Source organism: Gracilinanus agilis, chromosome 3 (genome assembly GCF_016433145.1).
Source record: "Gracilinanus agilis isolate LMUSP501 chromosome 3, AgileGrace, whole genome shotgun sequence".
Lineage (NCBI taxonomy): Eukaryota > Metazoa > Chordata > Mammalia > Didelphimorphia > Didelphidae > Gracilinanus > Gracilinanus agilis.
The window spans coordinates 87,834,512-87,853,010 of record NC_058132.1 but is presented as its reverse complement, the minus strand read 5'-3'; the positions used below and the strand labels follow the sequence as shown (position 1 = coordinate 87,853,010).

The following is an 18,499-nucleotide window of genomic DNA, read 5'->3' as shown; positions in this document are numbered from 1 at the left end:
AAATATAACAATTTAGGAGATATGGATGAATATTTACAAAAATATAAACTGCCTAGATTAACAGCAGAAGAAATAGAATACCTAAATAATCCCATATCAGAAAGGGAAATTGAACAAGCCATCAAAGAACTCCCTAAGAAAAAATTGCCAGGGCCAGATGGATTTACAAGTGAATTCTATCAGACATTCAAAGAGCAATTAATCCCAAACTATACAAATTATTTGATATGATAAGCAAAGAAGGAGTCCTACCAAATTCCTTTTATGACACAAATATGGTACTGATTCCAAAGCCAGGGAGATCAAAAACAGAGAAAGAAAACTACAGACCAATCTCCCTAATGAACATAGATGCAAAAATCTTAAATAGAATACTAGCAAAGAGACTCCAGCAAGTAATTAAGAAGATCATCCACCATGATCAGGTGGGATTTATACCAAGAATGCAAGGATGGTTCAACATTAGGAAAACCATCCACATAATTGACCATATCAACAGTCTAACAAACAAAAATCACATGATCATTTCAATAGATGCTGAAAAAGCCTTTGTAAAATACAGCACTTATTCCTACTGAAAACACTGGAAAGTATAGGAATAGAAGGACCTTTCCTAAAAATAATAAACAGTATATACCTAAAACCACCAACAAGCATCATATGCAATGGGGATAAATTAGAAGCCTTCCCAGTAAGATCAGGAGTGAAACAAGGATGCCCATTATCACCTCTATTATTCAACATAGTACTAGAAACACTAGTAGTAGCAATTAGAGAAGAAAAAGAAACTGAAGGTATCAAAATAGGCAAGGAGGAGACTCAGCTATCACTCTTTGCAGATGATATGATGGTCTACTTAAAAAATCCTAGAGAGTCAACTAAGAAGCTAGTAGAAATAATAAACTTTATGAAAGTGGCAGGATACAAAATAAATGCACATAAATCATCAGCATTTCTACATATTTCCAACACATTAGAGCAGCAAGAGGTAGAAAGAGAAACACCATTTAAAATCACCCTAGACAATATAAAATACTTGGGAATCTATCTAACAAAACAAACACAGCTATTATATGAAAAAAAACTACAAAACATTTTCCAAACAAATAAAACTGGATCTCAACAATTGGAATGCCATTAATTGTTCATGGGTAGGACAAGCTAACATAATAAAAATGAACATTCTACCCAAATTAATTTACCTATTTAGCACCATACCTATCAAGCTACCAAAAAATTTCTTCAATGAATTAGAAAAAACTATAACAAATTTCATTTGGAATAACAAAAGATCAAGAATATCAAGGGAAATAATGAAAAAAAAATGTGAAGGAAGGGGGCCTAGCAGTACCAGATATTAAACTATACTATAAAGCAGCAGTCATCAAAACAATATGGTACTGGCTAAGAGATAGAGAGGAGGATCAGTGGAATAGACTTGGGGTAAATGACATCAGCAAGACAGTGTATGATAAACCCAAAGAACCCAACTTTGGGGACATGAATCCACTATTTGACAAAAACTGCTGGGAAATTTGGAAAACAATATGGGAGAGATTAGGTCTAGATCAACATCTCACACCCTACACCAAGATAAATTCAGAATGGGTGAATGACTTGAATATAAAGAGGGAAACTATAAATAAGTTAAGTGAACACAGAATAGTATACTTGCCAGATCTGTGGGAAAGGAAAGACTTTAAAACCAAGCAAGAGTTAGAGAAAATTACAAAATGTAAATTAAATGGTTTTGATTATATTAAACTGAAAAGCTTTTGTACAAACAAAAACAATGTAGTCAAAATCAGAAGGGAAACAACAAATTGGGAAAAAAATCTTTATAACGAAAAACTCTGACAGGGGTCTAATTACTCAAATATACAAGGAGTTAAAGCAATTGTATAAAAAATCAAGGCATTCCCCAATTGATAAATGGGCAAGAGACATGAATAGGCAATTTTCAGGTAAAGAAATCAAAACTATCAATAAGCACATGAGAAAGTGTTCCAAATCTCTAATAATTAGAGAAAGGCAAATCAAAACAACTCTGAAGTATCACCTCATACCTAGCAGATTGGCTAAAATGAAAGAAGGGGAGAGTAATGAATGTTGGAGGGGATGTGGCAAAAGTGGGACATTAATGCATTGCTGGTGGAGTTATGAACTGATCCAGCCATTCTGGCTGGCAATTTGGAATCATGCTCAAAGGGCTATAAAAGAATGCCTGCCCTTTGATCCAGCCATACCATTGTTTGGTTTGTACCCCAAAAAGATCATAGATAAACAGACACGCACGAAAATATTTATAGCTGCGCTTTTTGTGGTGGCAACAAAATGGAAAAGGAGGGTATGCCCTTCAATTGGGGAATGGCTGAACAAACTGTTGTATATGCAGGTGATGGAATACTATTGTGCTAAAATAAACTGGAGGAGTTCCAGGCGAACTGGAGAGACCTCCAGGAACTGATGCAGAGCAAAAGGAGCAGAGCCAGAAGAACATTGTACACAGAGACTGATATATTATGGTAAAATCGAATGTAATGGGCTTCTGTACCAGCAGCAATGCAATGACCCAGGACAATTCTGAGGGATTTATGGTAAAGAGCGCTACCCACATTCAGAGGAAGAACTGCGGGAGAGGAAACATATAAGAAAAACAACTGCTTGAAAGCATGGGTCAGGTGGACATGATTAAGGATGTGGACTCAAAAGTACCACACCAATGTAACTACCAACAATTTGGAAATAGGTCTTGATCAAGGACACATATCAAAACCAGTGGAAATGTGCATCGGCCATGGGTCGGGGGAGAGCAGAGGGGTGAAGGGGAAAGTAGGAGCATGAATCATGTAACCATGTTAAAAATGAATATTAATAAATGTTTAAATAAAAAAAAATAAAAAAAATTTAAAAAAATGTCATTCCCTCCCCCCAAAAAAAAAGAATCAGGAACCATGAGATGTTGGGGGGAAAAATCTTAGGCAAAGTTAGGAAAAAATAATTCCTAAAAATTCAGACTCTCTAAAAGTCTAATAGATTTCCTCCAGAGATAGTAGTCATTTTTAATTAAAAACCTTTAAGCAGTGGTGTGCTGTTAAATGTTTTACAACTGATTTTCAAGGGAACAAGTCCAGTAAAACACATTTTTAAGTTTTATGTGCACTATTAAACTTTTCACCATTGTTTTCTTAAGTCTAGACAATCAAAAAAATAATCAAGTTCTTATTTGTATCAGTGTTCACACTGACAATATAACAATTGGCTAGACCTCCAGCACATCCCTGCTTTCTAAGGAAGAATGAAATGGCCACTTGTTAGTTGTTCTATAAAGAGATTTTTCCACAAATGGATTAAATTAGATGGCCACTGAAGTTCTTTCCAACTCTGAAATTCTGTGTTCCATATTTTTATTTTCAAAATATTTACTTGGCATTCGTAACAATGTTTTCATATTCTCCAAGCAGAAATATAGTGTTAATAAATACAAGTAAACCTATTGCATAGTCCACAATTCTGTTCTTCTCTGGAAGATGTAGTTTGTGTACTGGGGCACTATTGCTCATTCGGTGATGGTCAGATGCTACACCAGAGACAACAGACAGCCAAAATAACATTAAGGAGATTGTTGGTAAGATAATGATTATCTTAGAACTCAGATTATCTCCAGTGGTCTGTTGGGGTCATGGGAGTCCAGCCATCTCACTTAGAAATCTGGTCCAGGAACTTCAGTAGCTTTGGTCACAGGGGAGGGAGATGCAGCTTGTCCTCCTCTGACCCAAGAGTGATAATCCTAGAAAAGCAGTCATTTAGTACACAGTGGACAGAGTGTTGGGCCTGGAATCAGGAAGACCTGAGTTCAAATCCTTCATCTATAAAACAAACTGGAGAAGGAAATGACAAACCTCTCTAGCACCTTTGCCAAGAAAATCCCAAATGGAGTCAAGAAGAGTTGGATATGATTGAAAACTACTGAGCAATAACAAAATTTAAGACTTCTTGGAGTAGGGATACCTAGAAAAGAGAACTGGGGAGAGAATAAGAGAAGAGGATAAGAATACTAGCTATCTTCATGTATTAAAGGACTGTGACATGAAGGAGGGATTAGACTTTTGCTTAGCCCCAGATGGTAGTACTAGGAACAATCTCTTCCCTTCAAATGCAGCTTAGGGTCTATTTTCTGCTTGAACCTTTCTTGGACTCGACCTGGGTAACGTCTTCTCTTCCATAGTTCTTTGTATTGTACTACCTATATATACAAGGTGTCCAAACAGTCTAGATACAGTTTTCTCTTGACAAAATCTTAAAGCTGAATTAAGATTTTGGGGACACTATATTCACAAACACACACATGCATGCATACACACACATGCATACTGTAGGAAAATATAAGTAAGGTAATGGGTCACCAGGGATATTATAAATTAACTAAGGGGTTTGTGGGAACACACTTTGGGATTTAAGAGAGATTAAAACTGAACATTGAAGACTTGTACAGCTAAGCCACTCCCAACTGAAAAAATAACAGCCAACTGTCACTCTGGCCAGAGGCCTTAAATTCAACTGACAAGGTAACAGGATAAAACTGGGTTTAATTAGGAACAACAAAAGGAGAGATAGGAATGTCTACTCTAAAACCTTAACACCTAATAACAAAACCCACAGGGACAGGGAAGGACTTATTCTACTACACTAATCTAAGTGATCTAAACTAACAGGGCACAAGGAGCTGTAAATGGAGTCTCTGGGTTTCTGCCTCAAACCTGGAACCTGCCAGGCTTGAGTACAGCTAAGGCTTTGTGGCTTTGGGATTCTCACTGCAATCCACTGATGATCACTGGATGCCAGGAGCTAAAGTTGTCTCAGGAACCAAGTAGTGAGGGTTTGCTTGAAGCACTGTCCTCCAGAACTCAAACTTCTCCTCCTCCCTTGGCTCTGTAGATTTGTCCTTTTTGCTAGATGCCACACCAAGATCCCAGGGGAAAACAGGAAACAAGGTGTCCTTTGCTCTGAGGTCTCCCAGGCTGGCAACAGTTTTTTGCCCACCACTAATGGAGTCCACACTCAGGGCCAAGTCACGTCTTCCTGCTCCTTCATTCCAACCTGGAATTCCCATCTCCAGCTCCTTCCTGCTATGTACTTCCTAATCAATACCTAATCAATACCTAATCTAATCTTCCTCACAACAATACACACACATGCACATACATCCATATCTTTTTCTATACTTGTTTGTTCCATTAAAAAATATGAGCTCATTGCAACTAAGGGTTCTTTCATTCTTTGTACTTGAACTCCCAACACCTCTAACATAGTATTGGCACATAGTAGGTGCTTAATAAATACTTGCTTATAGTTTACTTGATTGATTGCAGTTGTAAAGAGGCCAATTTTAGTCTTACTCTAAGGAAAAAATTTCTAACAAATAGAGCTTTCCAAAAGTGGATGAATTCCTTGGAGATCTTCAAATGGAGGCATGAGGACCACTCATTGGGCATATTATGTTACGGATTCCTTCATGTAGGAGTTGGAATAGATGGTTCTGAGATCCCTTCCTAATCAGATAAGGTGATTCAGTTATTGTCACTGGGCTAGTGCACATACAATGAAATCAGGAGTGGCTGGAACCTCTTGTGAATTAAATTATGTTATTAGTAATGGAGACACTTTGCCCTCCTTTACAATGACTTTTTTATGTCTAAAGTGGTTAATTGCTGTGTGCGCATGTGGGTATGTGTGTGTCTCACCTTCTGTCTCTCTCTAATATTCAGCAACTAGGAAGAACAAAGTCTGAACCTCCCTCCTCCCTTCCGATTACACACACACACACACACACACACACACACAAACACATACACACACACACACACAAACACACATGCAAGTCGCTTGGCTGGTTTCTGAGGACAGATTTAAAGAGATTAGAGCAGGAACCTCATTACCTCCCATCTTTAGGCTTATTTAGTTATTAACTGAATTATTTCAAAACAATACTGGTTGAGGCAAATTAATGTGGATTTGTCCAGGAATTTGTATTTGTATATATGTTTCTGTTATACTGAGTGCAAGAGAGACTCGGGATATATGTGTATGAAAATTACAACATGACACAATAAAAATATGTGTGAGACTAAAGTTTTGCAGATATAATAAACTTGTGCATATAAAAGACTACATATGCATTTAAGAGACTCCGTACACCAGAAATCAGGCATGAACTTGAGTGTAAATTATTGGGTGTGAGACAAATTGTGTATACATGACACTGGTGTGTTTGTATAGGGAAGGAAATGGGTTGGTGAGATAGGATTGGTGTCTTTTCTGTTGCTTAATACTAATCCTCAGGGATAGGATTAAAAGTAGTAAGAAGGTTCAGGCTGATAACACCAAGAACTAAAATTCTGCCACATAGCCCAGATCCCTTGGGAAGGATAATATGATAAATACTGCTCTCTTCTCAGGGATATCGCTATTCCTGCACCAGTGTGTGCACATGTTTACAAATACATTTGTCTGTGGCTGGGTCTCTGGGTCTTAACATCAATTGTATCCTCGCTCCAAGGACACAATTTGGTGAGTCTGATGTTCCTGGATCAGTTTTTGAGGATGAATACTACCATTGTATCCATGATATTATTTTCATCAATTCATATCAATTCAGAATCAGAAGCCCAGGCCCTGTGCTATTTATATCGGCATAGGAAAAGAGCGATAGTGATGAAGAGCTTTTCATTACACCTCTAAAAAAACTTCCAGGGAGGAAGGGGTATGGGACAAAGAAAAAGAGAAAAAGGAAAATCTTGGCTTGAGGACAGATAAGAAGAAAAGAGATTTTTTTCAAGATCTCTAGGTATAGTTGATGTTTCTCTACCAAGAAACTAGAAAATGTTTGGGAAGGTCTCCCCAAATATCCCAGACTTAATTATTTAGAAAGTCATTTTTCCCTCTGCTATCAAATTTACTCCCTCTGGGGCAGATCTTTACCCTTAGTCTACTAGAAGGAAGGAAAAATAGTTAGTAGTAGAGAAAAAAGGGATTCAGATCTTTGCCATTTGATAAATGCTTAGAAAAATATACTCACCCATATCAACCTGTGCCCTATAGGTCAACTAAGTTTGTGTATAGTCAATTCTAGAAAAAAAAAATAGTAGAAAAAGTATTTTGAGAAAGCATTTCGTTGTTGGTGAGAATAGTACTTCATTGAAACTACTGTTTATGGGTATTTTTTGTTGATTTTTTTTGTTCTAAATCACAGGTTCTTAATTTTTTTTTTTTACATCACTGTCCCCTTTGGCAATTTGGTGAAGCCTATGAACTACTTATAATAATAATATTTTTAAATGCATAAAAGAAAGTCCACAGCATTACAAAGGAAAGACATTGTATTGAAATATAATTATTAAAATATATCTTTTTTAAAACCAAGTTCACATACCCCAGGATAAGAACCTCTATTCTAAACTGTCATATTTTGAATAAAAATAAAGAAATGGAGATTAGAAAAAAATGTCCAGATGGGAAGGATGGGTAGCAACTGATATTGAGGAAGGGTAGATATTTGTGATGACAAAATTTATAGTTTAAGATTCAGAGAGAAAATAGCTCCTGTTTTTATCTTATCTTGAATAAATTAGTTTAGATAGGTGATGGGAGAGAGGCTATAGTTTGTTTCTTTTTCCTACTAGATGCATCAACCAACTTCATGTTCAAAGTGAAAAAAAAAAATGTGGATTGTCTAGGAAGTTCAGGCCTAGTTGGAGAGTAATGGGAAGTGTGTGTGTGTGTGTGTGTGTGTGTGTGTGTGTGTGTGTGTGTGTGTGTGTGTGTAGGGAGAAGATCCGGGGATAAACAGCCCTGAATTGGCAAATAACTGCTTGTTTTCTAGGGATTTGAAGACGATAGCTGGAACCTGGACTTTGCCATAAATCTTTGTGGTCTGTACAAAACTCTTCATAAGATAGAGCTCCTACTTGCCTAGTGTGTTTGAATATTATAGGGAAATGGATGTGGGCTCCCACCCCAAATTAATAATTTCCTAATAATCAGAGCTACTCACCAATAGAAAGGATGGCCTTGATAGGTAGTGAGTTCCAGCAGCCCCTAAACCTTTATTCCATTTATTTTCTCTCTTTCTCTTTCCCCTTCCCTCCCCCTTCTGTCTCTCTCTCTCCCTCCTTTACTCCTATTGCCCATCTTTCCTCCTTTTTTGTTTGTCTTGGGCTATTCCCCCCTTTCTTTCTTCCTGCTCTTTATTATCACTCTTCTTGAAACATTTCCTTATATGTAATGCTTCTACTTCGTTAACTACTCTCTATTCAATCCTATGTGATAGGGTTACTAAAATTGATCCATCTGTAACTTCATAATTGCTAGATCCAATAGCCTTTGTTTCAATAATCTTCCTTTTTTCCAGTTTTCTGTGCAGTACTTAACCCTGTGTCCAATCTCCTATTGGATTTTTTTTTCTCTAGGAGAAGCAGAATGTTGTCTGTCCTCATAACTTTCTTTCCCCCCAATATTAAAAAAATAGTTACATGTAGAAATACTTTTTGACAATTGTTTTCTGATTCAGATTTTCTCCATCCCTTCCCTTCTCCCCCAATCCAGAAGCAGTGAATAGTCTGGAATAGGTTATATCTACACTTTGATGTAATACATATTTCCATATTGCTCATGTCATGATAGAAGACACATATCACACATACAAAAGAAATCTCATGAAGGAAATATAGTAGAAGATGGAATGCTGTGATCCGTACTCATATTCCAACAGTTCCTTCTTTGTCTGTGGATAGCATTTTCATCATGAGTCCCTTGTGGTTATGTTGGGGACTTGCTTTGCTGATAATAGCTTAGTCTTTCACAACTGATCATCATCTAATATTTCTGTTACTGTATATGTTTTCCTGGTTCTGCTTACTTTTTTTGCATCAGTTCATATAAGTTTTTCCAGGTTTTTCTGAATCTATCCTGCTCCTCATTCCTTATGACATAATAGTGTCCTATTACAATCCTTTGCCATAACTTGTACTTTCATTCCCCAAGTAATTGTCCTTATAACTTTCTAAGTACTTCTTTACTAGCTTCTTATTTTAATTTTTTGATTTAAAAATGTGTTGTAGAGAGGAAAGAGTTCCCTCTAAGAGTCCTCTTGTCTGCTTAGTCAACATTGTCTCTTTTGGCAAACTGATTTATATATCCATTGTCTGAATTATCACCTTCTAAGAAAATAAGTCTCAAATGTACAAAATGCATCCTTCTTCATCTACCATTACTTCTTCTCTAAGTTAAATATTAGTATTATCCCCATTTTACAAATGAAAAACTGAGGCTAAGAGTCTCAGTGGCCAAATAAATGTCTGAATCAGGATTTGAACTTGTCTTCTTTACTCACATCACTCTAATATACCATTTAGAACACAAAGGACTTGGGGAGTGTGTGTGTGTGTGTGTGTGTAGATACTCAGAGCTTGTTTCCTAAATTTATTCTTTTTTTTAAACCTTACCTGCCATCTTAGAATCTATACTGTTTATTGGTTCTAAGGCAGAAGATCTGCAAGGACTAGAGAATTGGAGTTAAATGAATTACCCAGGATCACACAGCTGTGAAATGTCTGAGGCCAGATTTTAACCCAGGACCTCCTTCTCTAATTCTGATTCTCAAACCACTGAGCTATCTAGCTGCTCCTCTCTCCAATTTATTCTTTAATCTCCTGATATCTGTGACATTTCTGTAGTTCAAGATAACAAAAAAAATCAGAAGGGAGAGGGAGGGCATTGTATCTTCAAGCTTCGTATTTTTTGTTTTTCTCATGGAGACCTCAGGGAGTTCACTGGTAGAGAGAATCCAATGCACAACTTACCTAGTGTCCATTGAAAGAAAAAGACTGGAGAAAGAACTCTCTTAACAAAGTCTGATTCTCTTTGAAGGGCAAGGAAGACAAGTCAGAAGTCCACAGACACCCTTAGTAAGGTCTGAGACCCTGATCATGATCATTGACAGATTTTTAAAGACAGAAAGAGGAACTTACAGAGTGAGGGGTACGACTAAAGAGTTCATTCTTGACCATAAGTAATAAGAACTTGCAGATCATGGACATGCCAGGACACTTTGACCTGGACTTCTTATAGGAGTCAATCTTGATGAAGTACATCCCACTCCCCAGTTTTTTTTTAAACACTTACCTTCCATCTTAGAATCAGTACTGAGTATTGGTTCCAAGGCAGAAGAGTGTGGTAAGGGCTAGGCCACGGGTTGGCAACGTTTGGCTCTCGAGCCATATCTGGCTCTTTTGAGGGCCAGATATGGCTTTTTCTGCAGGAGCAATAAAGTCAATTTTTTTTCAGGCTCTGTTACAGGAGCGGCACTGTGAGCACTGTACGGCTCTCATGAAATTACATTTTAAAAAATGTGGCGTTTATGGCTCTCACGGCCAAAAAGGTTGCTGACCCCTGGGCTAGGCAATGGGGGTTAAGTGACTTTCCCAGGGTCTCACAGCTGGTAATTGTCTGAGGCCAGATTTGAACCTAGGACCTCCTGTCTCTAAGCCTGGCTCTCAATCCACTGAGTTGCCCCCCCCCCAAATCTCTATTTCTGAGAAATTCCCAAGCCCCTTTCAGGGATTGGTGCCTCTGGTGGTTCAGGCTTGCTGCCCTTCTACATGAATCAATTTAATATAAAGAATAGTATAATGTATTTTTAATTAATGTTGTAACATACTCATGGTAATCACACACTTAAAACTGTTACTTAGTTAAGAGTCTGGAGCTACATTCTTAATCTGGCTACATGCACAGCCTTTTGAATGGGACTCTACTTCCTACAAATCACAGGGTTGTGAGGTATCAAAGCAAAGAGATTCTTAAACTAATCAAAATGAGAGGCTGCTTAATTACATTTCCTTCCTACACCTTCAAGTGCCAAATAGAATCCCGCTTTCTATAGGAAGCCTTTCCCCATCTCTCTTAATTCTGTTACCTCCCCTCTGTGAATTATTTCCAATTTATTATACCTAATTATTTTTCATGTTGTCTCATCTCTTTGGATTATGAGCTCCTGGAAAGCACACACTGTTTTTACTTTATTTTGAATGCCCACCACTTAGAACAATGCCTGGCACATAGTTGGAGCTTAATAAATGTAAACTGACTCACTGATTGGTATCTGATACATGTTCTGCAATCTAGATGTAGTGAGTTGCCTGGAGAATTAAGAAGATAGACCCTTGTCCAGAGGCACTGAGTTAGTATGTATCAGATGTATAACTCAAACTCAGATCTTGTGATTCTGCTGCTAGCTGGTACAGATGGGTACAACATGGGGCTTGAAGTCAGGGACATTCATCTCTTCAGTTTAAAACTAGCTTCTTACTAGCTGTGTGACCCTGGAAAAGTCACTTAACCCTATTTGCTTTGCTTTACTCATCTGTAAAATGAGCTCAAGAAGGAAATGACAAACTACTCCAGCCTCTTTGCCAAGAAAACCCCAAGTAGGGTCATAAAGAATCAGACATGACTGAAAAATGACTGAAATGATTTATGACTGCAGCTAACTCTCCACTCACTATACTAAACTGTCTCTTATACATCATCTGAACTTAGAAGGTGGCTAATAAATGTTTTTTAGATCAAATAAGTGAGAGCCTGCTATAGATTAAAATAAAGACCAAGGTTGCTCAAAATGTGACGGTGGAGAAGGGTCCCTGAGACCCTTTGGGGGTGCCATTAGATCAAAATAATTTTCATATTAATACTAATGTATTTTAACTTCTAAAACAGAAAATGTTGATAGATGTAAAGCACTTAAATAAAAGTTCACTGGAGACTCCTCAATAATTTTTAGTAGTAAAAAAGCCCCTAAGTCCAAAAAATTTGAGAATTGCTGATTTTGTTTAGGACAAAAGGATTCCAGAGAAGAAAGGAAAGCTTTAGGCAGGAATGAGGAAGGAATGCCTGAAGGTATACTAGGACTTAAGTAAGGTACCAAAGGATTTTTATAGGTGAAGAAAGCATTGCCTTCCTGATGGGGTAACTGTATAGGCAAAGACAGAGGAGAGAATGTACTAACTGTGTATTCTTGGGGTAAAAAGGATTCTGGCCTGAGTAGCTTAATTTGCCCTGTAATCACCACCTATGAATTCTAAGGGAAAATATAGTCTCTGAGGTTAAGGAACAAATCCATCATCCTCTTTTTCCACTCTGTTTTACTTGTAGAGACTCTCACATAATTTCAGAATGGTCTCAGAGGTCATCTAATCCAATCAATACCCAACAGAGGAAGAAATCTCCTTTCAAGGATCTCTATGTTTCTCAATGATTTTGGGTTCAGGACTACTTTCACCTTCTTAAAAATTACTGAGGCTGGATATTTAGTGCCAATTCCAATGCAAAAGGTAAGGATTTTTAAAAAATTGAGAACTCTGAAAAGCATTTGTGTGTGTGGATTATATCTATCAATATTTATTGTGTTAGAAACTAAAATTGAAAAAAGTTTATTTTAAAATAAGTTAATACCCATTACATGTTAACAAAAAGAACATTTCTATGAAAATAGTTTTTTCCCAAAACAACAACAGAAAGTAGTAACAATGGCCTCGTCTTACCTATTTTGCAATTTTCTTTAATATCTGGCTTAAAAGAAGATAGTCGAATTCTCATATCAACTTTGAGGTTCAAACCATTGTAATATGTTGTTTTGGTTCAAGTAGATTGAGAAAATCCAGCTGCACATAGATATGTAGTTAGAGAAGAGAAGAATATCTCAATAAATAAATAACATTTTGTATTGCCATGAAAATAACTTGGATCTTGAGAACCTGTTGAAAGCATGTAACTCACAGTTTACATTTTGAGAATCTCTGACTTAATACAACTTAATTATTTTATAGATGAGTAAACTGAGGCCTGAGAAGTGAAGGAACTTAGGACCAACCAAGACTAGGTTTAAGTCTTTTTCTTTATATCAGGCCTATAATACTGGAAGATAGCTTTCTCTTTTCCAAACTGAATTTCCCAAATCCCTTCAGTTATTTTTTTTTTGGTCATATGGCCTATTTTCTAGTTTTCTCATTAACTCTCTTGGCTTGCATCTGTCTCTTACCTCTGGCTCAGTGAATTCCTAGTCTTTATAAATAAACAAACCCACAAAAAAAACCTTTGCCTTCTATCTTAGTACCAATTCTAAGATGGAATGATGGCAAAGACTAGGCAACCAGGGTTAAGTGACTTGCCCAGGGTTGCACAGCTAGGAAGTATCTGAGGCCAGACTTGAACCCATATCCTCTTGACTCCAAACCTGGCACTCTACCTAGTGCTAACTAGCTTCCCCATAACTTTTGGTTGTTCAGTTATGTTTCAGTTGTGTCCAAATCTTTGTGACCTTGTTTAGAGATTTCTTGAAAAAAATATGGGAGTGGTTTGCCATTTCCTTTTCCAGCTCATTTTATAGATGAGAAAACAGAAAAATATTGGTAAATGACTTGTCCAGGGTCACATAGTTAGTCATATGTGAGGTTAGATTTGAACTCCTGAATCCCAGACCAGCACTGTCTCTACTCTGCCACCTAACTGCTCTGTGTTTTTTTTCAAAGTACAGGTCAGGTGCTACTTCCTATAGGAGGTTTTTCCCGATCACCCCAGTTGTCAGTATTCCCTTCTAGCTCCCCATGTATAATAATAATTTGCATTTATTATGTATTTTTGTATATTCTTATCTATGTGCATAATGCCATATATTCTTTTTTTTTTTTTTTACCCTTGTACTTCGGTGTATTGTCTCATAGGTGGAAGATTGGTAAGGGTGGGCAATGGGGGTCAAGTGACTTGCCCAGGGTCACACAGCTAGGAAATGGCTGAGGCCGGGTTTGAACCTAGGACCTCCTGTCTCTATGCCATATATTCTTAACAAATTCTTAGAGGAATTATTTGATTTTTATCTTTGTATCCCCATCACTTAGCACAATGCCCGATTATAATATAGGTACTTAGCAAATGCATGTTTAATTGAAAAAATTGAATTGAATTCCTCCCTATCTCCCTCTTTTTAGGTGGTGACCAAAACAAAGTCCAAAAGTACAGAGTAGGACTTGATTTCCACCATGCTGCCAGCCAACCACACCAAATTTCACCCAGCCTCCTTTATCCTATTGGGAATCCCAGGCCTTGAGGCGAATCACCTCTGGCTTTCATTTCCCTTCATTATGATGTACAGTACCGCCGTGGGTGGCAATATCCTCCTCCTTTGGGTCATCACCTCAGAGAGGAGCCTCCATGAGCCTATGTACATACTCCTTTCTCTCCTTGCCATCACAGACCTCATACTCTCCACCACCACTGTGCCCAAAGCCCTGGCCATCTTCTGGTTCCACGCTCATGACATCTCCTTCCCTGCCTGCCTCACCCAGGTCTTCTTCATTCACTTTGTCTCAGCCCTAGAGTCAGCCACATTGCTTTCTATGGCATTTGATCGTTATGTAGCCATCTGTAACCCTTTGCGCTATGCAACTATCCTCACCTACAAAGTCCTAGGCAAGATGGGACTGGTTGGCTTTGCTCGAGCTTTCTCCATCGTTGCAGCCCTTGTCTTTCTCCTTCACCGGCTGCCCTACTGTGGTCATCGTGCAGTGCCTCACACATACTGTGAACACATGGGTGTAGCTCGGCTAGCATGTGGGGACATCCGTGTCAACATCATCTTTGGCCTCTGTGGAGCCCTCTCAACATTGGGCATTGATGCTATTCTCATCGTTGTCTCCTATGTTCTTATTCTTCGTGCTGTCTTTCGCCTGCCATCCCAAGGTGCACGCCATAAGGCTCTGGGCACCTGTGGTGCTCATGTTTGTGTGATCCTCATGTTTTACACACCTGCCTTTTTCTCTTTCCTCACTCATCGCTTTGGACGGGGTACCATCCCTCGACATGTTCATATCCTTCTGGCCAATCTGTATGTAGTGATACCACCCATGCTTAACCCAATTGTTTATGGGGTCAGGACAAAGCAAATCCGTGACAAAGTTATTCAGATTTTCAGCTGGATGGGGAAAGGAGCTAACTGACAGGAAGGGGTAAGAGCAGAAAGGAAGAAACCTCATGTCATATGATTAAAGGACAAATAAAGATGCTTCCACCTCTCAATTACTGGGTCCCAAGATACTACAACTGAAAGCTAGAGGTCTTCTGCTTTATCTATAAAGAGGTCATCTGTTTCTAGGATAATAGAAATGGAAACTCAGTCCTCTCCTCTTAACAGGTGAGGAAGTCCCAGCACAGGGAGTTGATTTTCCCAAGATCTCACAGGTGGTAAAGGTGATAAACTGCAGAGCCTCGATTCAAACCAAGGTTATATGATTCAACCATCTAATGTGGTTGATATTTCTCCTTTCAGAACTTATATTCTATCTAAATAAAGCTAGTTAAATAGTCTGCTTTGGGAAGGGAATAGGAATTCTGTAAAATAAGAATTCTTAACTTTGTTAACATTTTCATACCTATCTTTCAATATAACTGATTTCCTAATCCTAGGTATTTTATTTTATGCATTCAAAAATATTCAAAGAGGTACAAGAAGACTACTCTTCCAGAGTGTTACATGACTCAAAAAATATTAAGAACCTTTGCTTTTAAAATGTCAGAAGCAGATTTCACAGTAAGGTGGAAGCTGCTAGAGTCGTGATGAAGAAGTCCAATTTTATGGCTTTATTTTAAATCCAAGGTGACTTGCATAGTCCCAGGGAAACTACTTACTTATTGGAAAAATCAATTCACTCCTGAGCATTCTCATTTTGAACATACAGAAATACTAAACATATTTTTTCTATTATATTTTTCTGTCTTTTTCTGTATTATGTATAAGCATTGAACTTTGATGTTATACCTTGATATTTTAATGAATCAGCCATCCCATTGGTGTCTTTCTTTCAGCTGTATAATCCCCAAACCAAGCCATTTAGGACTTTTCATCCTTTTCTCTCTGTCTTCTAGTAAAACCTCTTCCAAAAATTCTGGGAGTCTTCCTTCAGGGCTCTTGACATCATGTATCATATATATTTGTCTTATTTATTATATGTATTATAGGCATATGTATTAGTAGCCCCATTTAACTGTAAATTCTGTAAAGGCAGTATCCTTGTCTTATCGAAACTTTCTAAATCTCTGGGTACTAGCACTGCCTAGTCCAATGCCAATACTAAGTGAATATTGAATTTGTTGTTGGATATAATATAGCTGGAGAAAAAGAAAGAGCTGGATGCTTGGGAGAGCATACCCTATTCTTAGAATGATGATTTCTCTTGCTGGATAGAAAAGATCAATTTTGGCAGAAGACAAGTTATCTTCAATGGCTTTTGTTATTAAATTAGTCAGATGCTTCCAAGAACCAGAGACGAAGATACAGCCAGATCTTCTGTAGCCAAGAATATTTTTGTGAAAGATTTCTGACTCCTCTAAGGACTCACAGTAACTTAGAACTATTCAGACTTATTTAAAACACACACACACACACACACACACACACACACACACTCATACACATACCCAAAGCAGACCAAGAATTTATTATGAAAAGTTGAAGTTCAGAGAGAAAGATGTCAAATTATATTTGTATTTCCTTAAAATCTTACTAAAATGTGTTATGTATTCAAAATTAATAGAGATAAATGTTATAAATAGCTGTTATAGTTGTTCAACAAGTAATTTATTAAGTACTTACTATGTGCCAGGCACTGCATTAATTACTGGAGATATAAAGGCAAGAACAGTTATCTCTGCACTTAAAGAGTTCACATTCTAATAAGGGAGACACTTTACAAAAAAGCCTACATATAAAATATATACCAGTGATTCTCAAAGTGGGCACTACTGCCCCCGGTGGGTGCTGCAGTGAAACAGGATAGCAGTGATGGCCAGAGATGCATTTATCTTTCCTATTAATTGCTATTAAAATTTAAAAAATAATTTCCAGGGGTCTAAGTAATAGTTTTTCTGGAAAGGGGGCAGTAGGCCAAAAAAGTTTGGGAACCACTGAATATACAAAGTAAAATGGAGATAATTTCAGAGAAGAAAAATAGTAATGGAGATGAGGGAGAAGGTAGAGGGGAGGACTCCACGAAGGTAAGATTTGAACTGAGGTTTAAAGGAAGAAGTGAGAATGGAGAGCATTCTAGGCATGGAGTGAGTGAAGTCATGGAGTCAGGAGATGGAACATGGAGCATTATACCTGAAGAACAGCGAGCTTGTTAGTGTTGATGATTTATAGAGAACCAAAAGGAGAATGAAGAACACTGTAAAGATAGGAAGGTGCCAGATTGCAAAAGATTTTAAAAAGCAAACAGAGGAGTTTGTATTTTATTCTAGAGGGAAAAGGAAGCAACTGGAAGTTATTGAGGGCATGGGGAAGGGAGGGAGAGATATGGTCAGACGTGAACTTTGGAAAGATCACTTTCACAGATGAGTGGAAGATGTACTGGAGTGGGGAGGAGTAAAACAAGAAAACCAACTAGCACATTCTTGCAATAGCCCAGGCTTAAGGTATTGAAGGTCTGTACCAGGGTGATAGCCAAGTGAATGGAGAAAGGGCATCTGTATAAGAGATGTTACAAAAGTGAAAACAAGACTTGGCCACCAATTGGATTATTTTAGTCTATATATTGAAGAAAAAGTTCTCCTGATGATCTTATAAGATCTTTAAAAGATTGAATAGAAATATTTCCACATCCTCTATGTCTATCAATGAACAATTAAGTACTGAGTATTGTCTATGTATAAAACAAGTAGGTAGGTAACTACAAAGCCTTAGGGACAGTGGTTGGTTGGACTCATAACACACAGCTGGATGGCACAGTGGGTAGAATCCTGGGCTTGGAATCAGGAAGACTCATCTTCCTGAGCTCAAATTCTTCCTTAGAGATTTCTTCCTAGGTGTGTGACTCTGTACAAGTCATTTAACTTTGTTTGCCTTAGTTCTTCACTTGTAAAATGAGCTGAAAAAAGGATATGGCAAATCATTTCAGTACCTGTGCCAAGAAAACGCCAGATTAGGTCACAAAGAGACTTTAATGAAACTATTTGACAACATAGTTCAGGAGCTTCTCCTAGCGGCAATTCCTCTAAACTGCTGCCAGGTTCTAGGCACCTAAGGAAAACCATTAGCTCTCTGTAGACAAAGCTAGGGTTTCCTGTTTTATCATATAGATAATGAGGAGACATAGAAGGTTTTTAAGAAAGGAAATAACATGATTGAGTCTGAGAATTAACAAGATTTTGAGAGACAAGACAGGAAGACCAATTAGGAGGCTATTATAGTACTCAGAGGGAGGGATGATGTTCATTTACATTCAATCATTCCTGTAACAATATTTCATACACTCACATAAAACAATTCTCAATTTTCACATGCTGTCAATTATACACAAAATCACACAGTCACAAAATGATAGACAGTTACTGGATTGTGACTCTGGAAGGTCACTTAACCTTTTTGTGCCTCAGTTTCCTCATTAGCAGAATG

General features: G+C 37.7%; 1 protein-coding gene across 1 annotated transcript; it reads left to right on the top strand.

Moving 5' to 3' along the window:
* The first annotated feature begins 14,087 nt into the window (after positions 1-14,087).
* Positions 14,088-15,050, top strand: LOC123241119 (olfactory receptor 52Z1-like). Its single transcript, XM_044668824.1, has one exon. It carries the CDS (start codon positions 14,094-14,096, stop codon positions 15,048-15,050), a length of 957 nt encoding a protein of 318 aa, XP_044524759.1. The 5' UTR covers positions 14,088-14,093.
* The last annotated feature ends 3,449 nt before the right edge of the window (positions 15,051-18,499 follow it).

Bases quoted from the DNA above. Each gene is read 5' to 3' on its own strand.
- LOC123241119 (XM_044668824.1), top strand. From the start codon at position 14,094: ATGCTGCCAGCCAACCACACCAAATTTCACCCAGCCTCCTTTATCCTA.